Raw genomic sequence first — 15255 nt, 5'->3', positions numbered from 1 at the left:
AGTAAGCGGCAGCGGGAAAGGACACGCGGGAGACTGAAAACCAGAAGAACAAATCGAGTACTCGAAGAGAAACGGAAAGATAGAAGATGAAAATATATATACAAATATAACAGAGTGTACAGGGATGAGCAAAGATAAAGGGAAGAATGGCTGGAGATATAGTGGTTGATAAAAATAGAAAAACATGGTAAAGGAAAGAATTGCATTGGAAAGGCAATTCGCGTACAACCGCGAGTTCCTCCTTTCCGCATACGTCTCTTGTAATCAGATCTTTCAACTGGGGAAATGAAGAATGAAAAATGAGAGAAATGGTTATGAATAAGGAAGGTTCATTCGACTCGAACAAAAGGTTCCCCTTGAATCTGATTTCACATGATTTTCAAGTAAATGAGAAGATGATATAATACTTCCCATGGAAGTTATTCGATTATCTTGAAAGTTGATTATTCGGCGAAATAGAGCCGCGATTGATCTGATAACGGAGAATTACGTGCATGGAATTATAGAGGGACAGAAACGAATGCATGATACGACCATGAGTCTGGATATTGCGTGTTCGTTGTACCTTGGGAGTGATAACGGAGATAGTGTCACTCGTCTAGCTAATTACTAGTCACCAACTATATGACTCCTGGGAGTTGGCTCGCGAGTGTAGGATGTAGGTGTATGTAGGGAACTGGGATGGACGGTGCACTAAAGCTGGGATCTTGATCCTTACATAATACACGAATAAAGGTTCATATGTGCGGATCGCTTGTCTTCGTCACGATGTTCCTATGCTTCCCTGGATCACCTTGACAATGTCACTTGTTTCGAGAAACCCTTTAGAAATTAAGTGTATTATCATTATAATATGCTGCGATATTCCATTTATTGTAGTAATATATATTTATATTGTTATAATTGTAATAACGTAATTTCCATTTAACACGGTTATTTTGAAAAAAGTAAGGTCGGTCGGAGTAGAAAAAATAGAGTGCATAGCGTTCGAAGTTCACATAGAAACTACAGATAACCCGAAAACCGCAGACCAATAACTTCAATATAGTAGGCACATGAAAGTATCATCGCCTGCGTGATATCGGAAATAACGGCAACCTCGTTCGCGCCCGGAGAAGCGTTTTTCAGCGCTATTTCACTCGACTCTCTTTCACTATCCCCTTCGCTATTCCTCTTCTATGGATGGAAATTTCACGTGAACTTATCAAATGGACCGAGGAACGAGTCTCTTCAATCACCATAATTAGAATACATATGGGAAAAGAAAACGAACGTCCGAACCTTCAAACATTTACACTAAAAACACTTTTAATTAAATTTATTTCCAAAGGAATTCGATACACTTCGAAGCATCAATTTCATTAACAATACGAATTATCAAATCCTTTATTTAATCAGGAAATACAGATACAGAAAATCAGATCTGTACTTAAATTTAAATTACAACAACAATCAACAATGGAATCCAGAAACGTCGAACGATATTAATTAGGAGCGATTGATTTCAAGGAATTTCTGTGCGAAGCCGCAATACTTTTCGGCTCGATCGGGGTGAAAGGTTCTCTCGTTTTCCACCTCTCCGCGTGATATTGGCGATCGGTGAAGTGGTGTGGTTACACGCTAGCCGAACACGGACACGAACTTTCCCATGTGTTACTGTACAGTTTTCGCGCTTCGCTGACCGCAATTTTTCTTCTCTTGGTTTGCTGGGTGACACTATTTCAACGATTGGTTACACCAGCACGCGGGTTAGACAGTTCACAGAAAGGAAACTCTACTAGTAGCTGCGAAACTTTCACCGAAGAGAAGATGACGATTGGTTTCCGGCTGAAAACAGCTTCCAGACACCAATTATCAGATCCCTGGTGCCGCTGGTATGACCAAGACTGGCCAACCGGTGACCACTCGAGCGATAACCGAAACTGCTGTCAGGATTTTCTCGGTGTTCTCTCGCGAGTTTCCATCGCGAATTTCCATCGTGAATTAGCGGATATGCAGATAGCTACGCCATTATCTGGCGAGAACAGCACCTGGAGCCCGTCTTTTCGAGCTGCTCGACGAGCAAAGAGCTAAGTAACGGAGAACCTACGATAACGAAACGAAATTGTTCCATTAATTATTCTCCCGAGGATTTTCGACTAAATTCATTTCGTTGTCAGCTTTTCAGCCTCGAGCAAGTCTATTGTGTATGCCCTTCGTTTGTTGTAACGTTGAGGATTTCGAATTTTGTTAAATGCTTTTGCTAATGATTAAAGTTTTTAGAAGGACGAAGGGGATTCAGGTGAATAGTAAAGAGGATAAAGAAACGGACAAAAGCACGGTCGAACGAAGTGATGGAGCGGAAATTAAGAAAGGGCTGAGCATTCCCTATCCTGTAACCAGTCGACTAACGGGAACCGGGAAACGAACGTTAAGAGATAAAAGTAACGGAATTTACGAGCAATCTCGTTTTCGGAACAGTATTTATGGATACTTACTCTACGCATTCTCCCTCGTTTCGATGGAATATTAGTCAGGTTAATACCTTTCTTAGGAGATTTTCAAAGATTTTTGGAATATCATGTTTTTAGATTATAGTTTTCGTTCGAATTTTCTAAACCTTTTTTACCATAAATACTTTTATTTTCGTAAATGTACCATTGTATGTCATTTCGAAGCTGTGGGTTTCCTCTTTCATAACCGAGTTTCTTTTTTAACATTTACATATAAATAACGCTGTGAAAAATCCATTTATGAATGTTTAAAAGTTCAATATTTCGCATATTACAATGTAATATATCGAGTATGAAAAAATTTCTCAAAAATGGGATGCTAAAAACCAATAATAAAAGGTTACAATTTGGATTACGAAATTTAATATTTGCAACAATTTATCGAGTCAAACGACAAAGAGGAATATTAAATTTTAAAGAACACAGAAAATCGGACCAGAGGAGTGGGGAACTATCGAAATAAATATCATATCTCGGTGGCAATTCCGTTTCCCGGTAAACATTTCGAATCGTTTGATTGATTAAAACGGTTGCGTATTAAACGAATTAAAACGATAAAACGTGCTTTAACGGAACACAGCGGAAAGATAAAAGTTATGGGACACGGGAATTTTACGATTTCAGTTTGTAGCCGACATTTTACATAAGCCGCGCACACTCGTATCTCCTATTTGCTCTTGCGTGGTTTGCGGTGCATACATCTCGCCACATGCGCCCGCACCAATAGGTACACGTGCACACAGCCACCAGCCTCATATTATGCAGCCCCGGGATAGCATTATGCATTTGTCGCATGTGTGCTCTGTTCTAAACTCATGATAGAATTTTTAATTGATCGAGAGAAAAGATTAAACAATGTTGAAAAATTCAGAAATTAATACAGTGATTCATGATAGAATCTTTAATTGACCGAGAGAAAATATTAAACAATGTTGAAAAATTCAGAAATTAATACAGTGACTTAAGAAAGTATTTCAATCCTCGTCATAGAAATATTTTATAATGTCAGGATCTCTGATCGAATTAAAAAGGGTGCTAAACACGATGGACAGCGTTAAAAATTTATAAATTTATACAGTGACTCACGATAGTGTTCGAGCACCTATCAGACAAAATTTTATTAACGCTGTAATGAGACATACATAACTATGGGCGTGGTTATATTGGTAAGTTATGAGATATTTGCTGCAGGCTAAAACGTAAGCCAAGAGAAGATATTTGAAACTTAACAGTAGAATAAGCATAGGAAATGGTTGTCTGGGAATAGGATGGATATGGATATTCGAGGTTTGGGAATGGAGCAATCTAGGAACCGAATAAACCTGGATTCTTGGGATCAAGGGATCGAAAAGTATTGGCCTGAGATTTATCAGTGAATATAAAAGCTCTCGTCTTGCTTTAAAACAATTACTTTATCTTTATTTGAATACAGAAATTGCATATCGGTTCAACATTGCAGCTATTGATTGTCATACACTGTTAAAAACAATATTACATTGTAGTAGCATTATAATTGAAGTCACGTTGCACAACAGTAATAGGTAATAGGGAAAGAATGGCCGGAAATTTGGAATAAATCTCTTAACCACATTGTTCTGCTATGTTTCAGATTCGTAGAACGTTAGGTATCAGAACGATGTGAGAGGAATATATGGGTGAACACCAAACGGGCAAGGAAGATTCGACGAAATCACGAACACGTGGCGGGACGTGAAGCGGGGTGAGCTTTCTTATAAATTTTATATAAATAATTTTTTGAAAATGTAGTTCATTGACTTTTATTTTAATAAAAGAGTACTCTGCTTCATTGCAATTCTCCTTCGTTCCCCACATAATTTACTCACATAATGATTGATTACACAATTAGACGAATAGACGTCTGACAGAAAAATTGTATCGCTCCTTGAGGAAGAAAAATGAAAATCAAACATGGTAACTGCCTTCTTGGTTAATCTTTGAGAGCTTAAAAGATATAAAATGTAACGTTCAGATTCTGCCAACATACATCTTAGACAGTACATTAGCCAGCTTCGTGGCATGTCCGCGAAAAAAAATTGGATTCTGAAACGAAAGTTGGCCGGTGGCTTGGTTGTGGAAGCTCGAGAGACTGGAGATAAACGACCTGGTATTCGGATAAATAAAATTCCCCCTGCTGTTTCGCCGAGGCTGGAATTTTCTCGTTCGAGCTGACCGCCTGCGTATATCGTTGGATTTCGGCTCACGTATCTTAACAAAGTAACCCTGTGGATTCTGGATGAAGAATAGAAACCATAGCAACCGAAAAACAACGTTTGACGAATAATTGTTTCCGAAAGATCAAACTGCTGCAAGAACCAAAAGAAATAGGACCAATATTCGACCGTCTGTATGTAAAAGGACGAAAAAAGCAAAGGAAAACAAGATAGAGTTGCCCCGATTATTCGTGAAATTCGTTACGTTTGGAACGACGGAAACGGTCGCGTGGTATGTGGAATCTGTTTGTTGTGCAGAATGTGAATAATTTGTACGGCGAGTTGTATCGTGGGATTCCTGGCTAACCGATGCGTCCTGCCTCACATTCGAATCTACCAGGCAATAAATTTTCAAAATAATTCGATAGCTCTTTCTTTTTCTTCAACCGAATTCCCTAGAATTGAAGAACAGATAGGAAATCTGAAACAAATATTAAGCAATGGCAAAACAAATCTTCTTTGTCAGAGAAACGAGAGATACAACTAAACAGAGAGGAAAACGAAGATCGACAGAGCCGAGGAAAGGGGAAGAAAGTTCGGAAATGATCGGTGGAAGGAAAGCATTTCTCCCCCCCCCCCCCGCTTGTGATTCAATTTTGTCGGGTTCCAGACACAGAAAAGGAGGAAGCCGTGCGGCGCGACAATGCACGCGGGCTGAAATACAATTCGGAATTCTTTCGTGAGTCAGCCGGTGAAAGGCGCAATTTTATCTGGAATTGTGGCTCGTGAATTTGCTTTCAAAGTATCCGCAAACTCGTCGACAGAGAGGCGACAGAGCGAACGATCGTGCAAGATTAGAGCTGCCGTGGCTTGGAAAAAGCGGTCTCCTCGATCTGGCCGGCACAAAAGGATCCAAAGACGAAGAGAAGGAGAAAGAGAGAGGCGGGGGAAGGAAGGAATCGAGAAGGAAGGAGGAAGAAGATGGTAAGGACTATTGGAAAATAGGAAGAGACAAAGAGGATGATTCGGTAGCTGCCGCCACCGCCACCGATTTTCAATGCTTGAAGCTTCTTGCCTTTCGACTATCGTCAAAGGATGAAAATTGAAACGCAGGAAGCTGTACCGTACACCGAGATTGTGAAAAGTTCCGGCCGCCTCGTTCGTAGAGTTTTTCCGCCATGAAAAGGAAGAATTTTCGTGGCGAGGAAAGAAAATTGGAAGAATGAAAGAGCCTGTATTGATTTTCGAAAAAATTGTCAACGTTCAAATGACATTCTAAACCGTGAAAAATAAGTGGAGTTCAGTGGAACAGGTATTGAATTAAATTTAAACCTTAGAATCTGACTTTGTCTAATCTATCATTGAATATTCATGAAACAACGTAATGTGAAGGTCTTGTTTCAGCTTAATGAACTAAACGATTGCAGGATATACTTTTGAAAGATTCTGTTTATGGTAGAATGCTAGTAGAAATGATCGAAAGTCCAATGAGGAAGGTTTTCGTTCTCCGATACGAGAATGGCGTAATAAAAGCTACTTTAGGGTATCCTGAGTAACTTCCTTCTTCAGAAAGAATAATCAGTTTCATAAATTCTAATTCGACCAACCAAAACATTCACAAGCGCGGCCATACAATTTTCATCTAGAGCTACGAGAGATTTTCAGTGATAGGACAAATGATGCGAAAAGGAACGAATCCTGACACGACTAGTTGGCACCTGATGTTTCAGACGCAACCTCAAAATTAATCATGCAAAGCGTTCCTTGAACGTCAGTGCCACGAACCGACGCAACGGTACTGTTAATACTTTCTTCCTGGCTTGCGACCAAGCACAAAGGCTAAACATTATTATCCGGCTCGTATAACCCTTCCAATACCAGTGTTTGCATCCTATTTGTACATACGATCGTAAGCATAGCGCAGTGTCAAGGTGTGTGCCACGAGACACATATGTTATTACATAGAACGGAGCATTCCTCGCGGCGCTGTGGTTATGAAAATTTAATTAAAACGTGTCTCGACCATACACGCGAGTCTTGCACGAATAACGTGTGTTGCTGAGGAGATCTCGCGGTGATGAGTGTTCTTCTTTTGCCTTGGCCTAATGGTAAATTGCGGGGAAAAGAATTATGCGAATGTCAGAGAACATTTTGTGAATGAGAAGACAGTTTTGGCTGGACTGTGCCCATGTCTCTTTTATTTTTACTGTGGCGGGAACATTTTTTAGAGAAAATGACGCATAATTATTTAGAGTATACGTCTGCTGGAAAAGTTATACACGAGGATGCTTCAGTGGAAATTTTATTTTAAATGTTTCATATCGTGCGCAGAATACGAAGGAATTGAACGTTAAGTAGAATAGTACGTATTAGGTCAGTCGCCCTATTCTTCGTATGATTATTTCCGTAGAGAGGAAATGGATATTATCAAAAACTGTTTATTCAGAGAAAGTGAATACTAGGAGATTTTTACTTGAGAATACCTAAAACAATATGAATTTCATTTTGAATGTTTAATATTATATACAAAGTATAAAATAATTCAATATTGAATAGAATAGGATGATGTTGGGTCAGACAGCGTGTTGTACTAATTAGTTTGGCAAGGGGGAACTGTTTAACAAAAGCTATTTACTGAAAATGTTTGTTGGAATATTTTTACACAAGAATACTTCAAACACTTCGCATTTCATTTCAGATGTTTGATATTCTGCGCAGAATACGAAGCTATTGAACGTTAAGTAGAATATGACGATATTGGATCAGACATCGCGTTCTACTTATTGTTAGTCTAGTAAAGAGGAGCTGGATGTTATCAGGAATTGTTAATCTCCTGAAATGTCAATAGTTTCTGTATGTTGGAGTTTCTCAAGGCGTTTCTATAATAGTACCTATAATAGGAGAATTTATTCATCGCCCATAAATCATACTCGAGCTTATGTAATTAAATATTTAAATAATATAAGTATTATATTATTATATTATATAAATATTACAAATATAAAATATGGAAATATTAAAACATCTAAATTAATAAAATAATTACTTTGTATTCCTGATGGATTATTTTGAAAAATGGATTACCATGGACGTAAATGTTTTATATTTAGGAATATACTTGTAATTCACTGGCATTTAAGATGAGGTAACGAGGTGCAGCCAGGAAAAGACGTAATTTGTAAACGAGTCAAATTCAGTTGTCATAACTTCGTCGAAAATCCCGTCATTAATTGTAGAAATATCGATAGAACACAGACGTTGAACTCGATTAAACGTTAATTTCTACATAATTAACGGATCTGTTTTTCGTGTAAAAATAAGTACAATTTATTCTTTAATAATCAAATGCAAATTGAGACTGCAATACATGCACAAAAAACTCATCGAATATTTATATTAATGTAATCTTTATTTCAAATGTCTGTTATTTCTGACAATGTTTTCATTCTGTTTCAGCGTTGAGCCTGCTATGTGTAAAGAAATTCTCCGGCAGCGGCACGATGCTGGAAGCACCGCCCGGAAGTCGGGAGGACCTCGTGGAGGCAGCACGAACGCCATGCACACCCACAGGTTAGTCATTCCACGATTTACCGCGAACTTTAAATGAAAATTTACAACATTCTCAAACGTAACAATTCCCACGGGAACATCTCATAAATCAACTAAATAAGTAACTATAACGAGGTAGTACCGCGTATGTGCCAGAATAGAAACGTGAGTTAAAATTTTCAGAAAGATAAAGGAGACGAATTATCATATATAAACGTTCAATTTCAGTGCACAAACGAACTGGTTGAACGTTTCAGGATGAAATATCAAGCTTGTGTTTATCATAAAGTTTAAATGGACACTCGCGCGGGCATCTAGAAGTTTTGACTCAACCCGTAAATTCCACGGATAGATAATGGAAATGGTGAAAATAGTACGACACCGTTGGCATAGTTCCCTGGAGTTATTGCTCGAAGTACATTTCCATTCGTATCAATTCCGTGGATTACGGAGTTCGTAGTTTTCACATTGACTCGGTAAATTTCAATCTTTACTAGGAGGGTGCATAGTAATTTCAACTTCGACTCGTTTCGCCGATCGTTAAAACGTACAGCTGTCGTTGGAAACGTTGGTTAGGACTGGTGAAAAATATTCGGTGCGTGGCTAACCGCACCTAAAACGTACCGAATAGCGAGTGATTAACCCAGTTCTCGTACCGTAATTAAAGTTTAGGCCGCTTGTACATCTGAATGCAAAAACAATGTGCAGCCCCTGATACCCTGGCGGAAATATTCTCTCACCCCGAAATATTTTTGCAGCGTTGTTTACTGCCACCTACATTCCATCGCACGCATTTTCTCCTTCTCCGCGTGGCTTTTTGGGGTCATGCGTTTACGTGAAAACGCGTTTCTTTCTTGGAAGAATAAAAACCAGCGAGTACTCGTGAAGATGAGACGGCGATTTTATTTTCAAAAAATTTCCAGGAAATTAAATTCCATCAAACTACTGGAGTAGAAGGAGGGGATCAGCTTATCGTAGAACAATTAATTATTCATGATACATTTCCTTTTCAATTCCTAACGAGCAATCTCGAAATGAGAAACGAACCGACCATTTGCTAAATGAAAGCAAGGACGAAAGTAGGAAAACGAGACCTCGAATCTTCCGGTGAATAAGATTGACGAATCAATCGAGTTCAAACCGCGATTGTTCGACGTCCGAAAAGGAGACAGGATCTTCGTGAATAGCGTTCGGTTATTTCATGGGACAACAGGTGCCGATATTGCACGCGGACATTTTTAGGATTGCATTGTTACCTGTCCTTTTCATCATTCCCTGCGCTTTCATCTGTATTTTCTGTCTATTCACGACTGCCAGAAGCCGAATTACCCATAGAAATTGCGTCGATCATCGTGATCCAATCACTGGAAATCGTTCTATTATAGTTTCACGCTTCTCTTCGGCTTTACCCGTGCCCCGTTTCCTTTGCTTGATAAAAGTCTGACAATAAAGCTGAATGAAGGAAGAACAGGGGCTTGGATCGATGATTCCCATACTTCCTGCTAGCATCATTATCGCCGCGGGCAGCAACGTAACAGAGAGCCAATGGGCGGTTCTTTTTATCTGGATAGAGCGTCCGTGTATCGTGATGATTGACGGTCTGACTTCGTGCTGTGTCAGCTGTGAGACAGATGCTTTTTATCGACTCACCGAACGGCGAGTTTTTGGTTCCCTGCGGTCGCTGGTTAACTTTCTCGTTTAAATTAACACGATTCATCGATAGAATGAAATAGGCAGAATGAGACAATATCGCGATATAAATAAAGAAGAATGGAATAAAAGGGAACAGTCTGGATGGACTAGAAAAGCACCTACAGTTTTAAGAACATATTATTAGATTCAAGGACACTCGCGAAAGATCTAAAAATAAAGCAACCTTTCCCTAGTAATTTTAGAAGTTACAGGGGACGCGATGGAAGCGACGCGTTCGACACGTAACCAACTTTGGTCTCGCAGTAGAAAGGGACGGCGCGAGTCAGACAGACTGAACCTGTTCTTGCACGAGGTTGTACCGTTATTTATAGCAAGAAACATCAATTTCGCGACACGTCGCTGAAAGTTTGATAAACCCTTGACGATTTATCAACGCGTTGAAAATGATTATTTTCGTCGTGGTACCGAAGAGAGAGTGTGGAAGCTACCATCCACGACATTCGCTCTCTTGACACTCTTTCTCTGTCTCGCGTCGACGACCATTAATTATACGAACGTTGCGGTCCTCTCGTCACGTGGCAACCTGGTTCATAAATTGAAAGACGTATGCAAGAAGCCAAAAAACCGAACATGTCGTGAAATCTTTTGATCGACTTTGGTCGAAGTTGTTTGAAAGCTAGCTATCTTAGACTTAGGGTATCGAGACGGTAATTGACACCACTTTCACGGCTAAACCGCTTTCCAATTTTCTCCTTATTTTCACGACGTAATAACTTAGCAAGCTTGACGGCGTTTAGTCGCCGCGGCGTGGCGCGCTGTGAAAGCTGGTTGTGGAGGGGTGCTTGCTTCCAGAGAGCTGCTGGTAATGGCTACGTATATATAGACACTTCTTTACAAGGCGGTGCGATAAGCTCTCATTGGCGACCGAAGCGTAATCACTACGGCTTCCTGAAATAGCCTGAACCATCGTCCCCTCACACCTTTCGATCTTGTCGTTTCCCTTTCCTGGAATCCTTGGCGGAGGAACTTCGATCGGGGTGTAACAGCGTCGCGTACGCATGGAACATTGTCATTGATGACTCAACTTTCGATCTTTCTTCGTACGATGCTATTTTTGGTCGTTGAATTCAGAAATATTTGTAATTAGATACTCTGTCATTTGTAGATCTAGCGTGTTTTTTTTACAAAAGAATACTGTTGAGGTTGTTAGATGTATAATGAGAGAGACGCGTGGATAAATTATAAGGTAGAGAAATATATTTTAAATACAGAAGTGAAAAGTACAAGAATGAAATAATAATTTGAGCTGGTCCAGATCTACACGCTAACAGTGTTACTCTATAACTGAGAAACCCCGAAGCCAACGTCGCCTGTCGACTGTTTATGGTCTGCCTTCGTCGCAATCTTTCGTCTATACGCTGTCGATGGCTTCAGTGCTTTAGAAAGCTAAAAAGACCAGATGTAGAGTTTTCTTAAAAGTGGTTACCTTCAACAAATACAAAACGTCAAAATCAGGTTAAGGCGAAGGATTTGAAGTCAGAAATTTTTGGAAGTTAGATAAATTATGTTTCCTTTCGATATCTCGAAGCTAACATGTAAGTTTAACTCTTGTGGCTGGATCATTTTTGTCACCGGCATCGAATATTTGTTTTATAAAATGTATAAAAGCAGTAAGATTTACTTAAAAATCAATATTCTTTACATATGTATATAGTTTGATGAAATAATAATACGTATACATAAAATATCGGTATAAATCAAAGTTGACTACTGTTGTCCGAGAGTTAAATTATACCCATTTATATCATTTTATTGTGCAACGTCAAAGCGTTGGTGGTAACAATATCGCGCCATATATCGTCGGGATATTCCTCGAATAGCTTAATACCAAACTGTGCAGTGGTTATCGAGAGCAATTATCATTTGTCCTGGCTACCTTAACGCGATGGTTCCCACATGACAAAGCGTGCCCATTTCCTCCGCTTGCAAACATTTGTCCGCGGGCGAGGATTAATTCTTTCTTCCCTCTCTGTAGGTACACACAAATTAGCATAATTGAAATGAGTGGTTCATTACACTTCTGTAATCAATACACAAATTATTCCTGTAAAGGAGCAGCAGGAACGTTACCAAGATAATCCGATTTCTCCATTATCACCGATAAACCATAGCTTATACATATTAACAGTGATGAGCTGACGTCGATGAATGAATATTTTTAAAAGGACAATTTCTATACCTCGATGCTTTCATATATATCACAATCGATTACACACCTTAACTCGACGTGAGCAATCGATTTTCTCTGCCAGCTCGGAGCTTTCGTATCGAAAATACCGTATGCAAATTCAAGTATCCGTAAATTTTATTTATCCTGTCATATATCCTTTCCATTGATAGAAGAAAACTCTGAATTGCGCTCGCCAGCGATTTTACCCGGATACAGAGGAAAAAGTTTGCACGATAATCGATAATCGATAGTCAGCCAGTGAAGGCTATCTCGTTTAAAAGATCCTACCATGTGACTGTTGTATTATTAATTTCGACGATCAGAAGCTACATATTCTACGGGTTTTCTATTGGCTGTTTCATGAGCTTCAAAGATTTTGCCCCGTCGGTTTACGTATTAACGCGTTGCAGCTTATGCATTTACTGATGGTTCACTTTCATACCCTCGTTACCATCGATGTATTGGCGGGATTAGTCATAAAACGATCTCTAACGTTGATTTGTGTCTGCTATCGGGAAATTTATCTCCATCTTCCTTCCGATATGATATCGATCATCAGACTGCTCGGTTTGAAAAAACGACCGTGTAAATTATTCCACTGTGGATGCATGTTTCTGTACCAACGAAGCGGAAATTGAAGTATCCTTCAAATAAAAGCGACAACTTTCGGCTAACTGACACCGTAATTTTCTTTAGAGACTGCCGCTGTCCCCACTCAAGATATTAGAAAAGTTCGTCGACATAATACAAGTTACGAAAGTGGTCGTGGCGAGAAATAAAGGGGCTATTTTGTTTCAAAATACGATTACGTAAAATGAGAAATGTTGCGAGTCGTTACGATCCATCAGTACTTACTCCTTTTATTAAGCATTATCAACCGAGTAATTACTCCCTAACTAACAATTACGATGGCTCATTACCGAGCAACAAACAAAGAACGTCTCGTCGTCTGTCCGAGTTTCAAGAAAATTGTGTCAAACCAGACTGTCCTTGTAAATTTTAAGGAGTTTAATTCCGCGTAATTGCCTAAGTTTTCGCCATAGCCTGCGGGCATGGATTTGGAGACGACGTTAAGTAAGAATGGGAACAGCGAGAAAGGAACGAAAGCTGCTGGAAAGTTTTTAAGATCGAAGGTTTTTTATTTGCAAAGTCACCCGTGAACACGCCAGCCTTTTACCGAACGATCGTTATTTACTTTTCCACGAACGAGGAGGACGATCTAACGGAGGTTCGGTTAGCATAGAGGGATCGAGAATGGTTGGAAAAAGTAGGCTACTGTTCGCTCGAATCGAAGACATTTTGATTTATGGCTGGAAAATGGAAATCTCGCGTTAGAACCCAGGTCGGGCCCCATGGGGGTAACCTGGTTTTTGGGTGCGGTTCAAACGGCATCGAATGGATATCCGATCTTTTTCCTCTGTCAGGATGTATGACAACGCTGAAGAATGTTAAAAAAGATGGTGACAGGTTTGATCGATACAAAATTTCACTTGCTTCTTCTCCTGAGAAGAAGAAAAATAGTTTTATTATATGAAATATTTCATGAAAAGTATTATACATAATCCTTTTATTGCTCGTAATATTTCATGGAAAATAATCAATTCTACAATATGTTCATATTATATCCTATAAAAATTGATTTATTGGCCCCGTATAGATAGTACTATGCCGTTATATAAAGATAAACTAATAAGAATGAAATTTACTAAATGAGATTCAGTCAATCCTCTATCAACGTGTTCAGTAAAGTTGGCTTTAATTAAGGAGTAAGATAATTTAGACATTACATATTTTAACAAAAATTAAAAAATAATTGAGATTTCTATAAAGCCTATATTAAAAGTAAAGCTGCTCTAACTTATAATTAATTAAATAATCCTATTGGTGATGTGTGTCATCTCTTGAAACGTGTCTAAACTCACACACCCTTCAGCTCGAGAGCCGCAGGGTAAGTTTCCCAATTTTGGACTATGTCGGCGGTCATCGATCCATAAATTTAGTTAAGGACCGGAACGATGTTCTGCACGAAAAGATTCGAAAGTGAAGCTGGTTGGACAACTTGATTAGCCTAACTTCGTTTACGGATAGTTCCAGTATTCTCAATGTAATAATTCAAAGAAAACTATGGCTATTCTTACGCCAAGACCTACCAAATATTAGCATCAAAATTAAGAAGATGTATAAACGAAAGGATCTCTGTAAATCTGATAAAATCCTCTTCAATTAGAACCAGATAAGGAGACGTTATCAAAACGTGATTTATCACGTGTTATTGATTTTTATGCTGATGCGAAAAGACCACATTTCCCAGGGAGCAAAGGAACGCGATAACAGAATCCAATTAGGCGACACTTGGATGACTCATGAAGCTTGCAACAAGAAAGCGAGGCCGCTTTGTTAAGAGCACGACGGCAGCTTTCTAAGGACTACTTCTTGAACTTTCGCCTTGTTTCGCGGTTTGAAACCAACAACGTTGTGTCTATCATCAAGAAAGGAATAACAAAGAGACACAATTTCTCATTTTTTACATTTTCCGCTTTTTTCTAATTTTCGTCATTATCTGGCCATTATTGCTTGACAGACGTCAGCGAAAGATGAAAACCACTAGAAGAATGAGAGAGAGGGGAACACGCGGTTGCGCAGCGTTCGGGGAGAAAGGACTGGAATGTTGACCTCATTAATGAAAGATCGACCACGGGGAAGTACAATTGCGCCGCTTAAGAGCTTATTACGTCAACTGACAGCCTTATTGCGGACGGAGATTTATGGCACGCATTCTAATAACTGGAGTAGCGTTCGAGTTGATCCAGAGAGAGCGTTCACTCGGCGCGCTACCCAGCGAATAATGCGCTTCTTGTAGCCTCTGACAGATACACGGGGGTGTGTACAACTTTGATAGCTTGTACTCTTAGGGAAAAAGCCTGGGGATCGTTCGTTTCTCCCTCGGAAATTTTCGTAAACTTGCCACGTGGTACATATTTTATCCGGTTTGATAAATGCGTACCAAGGAAAAGATATAAATCTTGCCATGTTAAGAACCATGATACCGCAGGAATACGAAATAAGTACTGAAATATAGGTGTATTCGGAGTTTGAAGAAAGAAGTGCTTGATATTTATCTTCTTTTATACGAAACCGATTCGCCTTATCCAGGAGGAAC

At 39.3% G+C, this 15255-nt stretch overlaps 1 protein-coding gene across 2 annotated transcripts in view; it reads left to right on the top strand.

Moving 5' to 3' along the window:
* The window catches only part of LOC122574151, a 141279-nt gene that overhangs the window by 95016 nt on the left and 31008 nt on the right, over positions 1 to 15255 (top strand). For both annotated transcript variants that reach the window (XM_043741377.1, XM_043741378.1), the window contains 2 exons: positions 4102 to 4212; positions 8120 to 8233. In XM_043741377.1, the coding sequence (XP_043597312.1) occupies positions 8164 to 8233 (70 nt within the window). In that variant the 5' untranslated portion in view covers positions 4102 to 4212; positions 8120 to 8163. The remainder of the gene's footprint in view (positions 1 to 4101; positions 4213 to 8119; positions 8234 to 15255) is intronic.

Source organism: Bombus pyrosoma, linkage group LG13 (assembly GCF_014825855.1).
Source record: "Bombus pyrosoma isolate SC7728 linkage group LG13, ASM1482585v1, whole genome shotgun sequence".
Lineage (NCBI taxonomy): Eukaryota > Metazoa > Arthropoda > Insecta > Hymenoptera > Apidae > Bombus > Bombus pyrosoma.
Note: the sequence above shows the minus strand (reverse complement) of the source record. Positions and strands in the feature narration are given on the sequence as shown.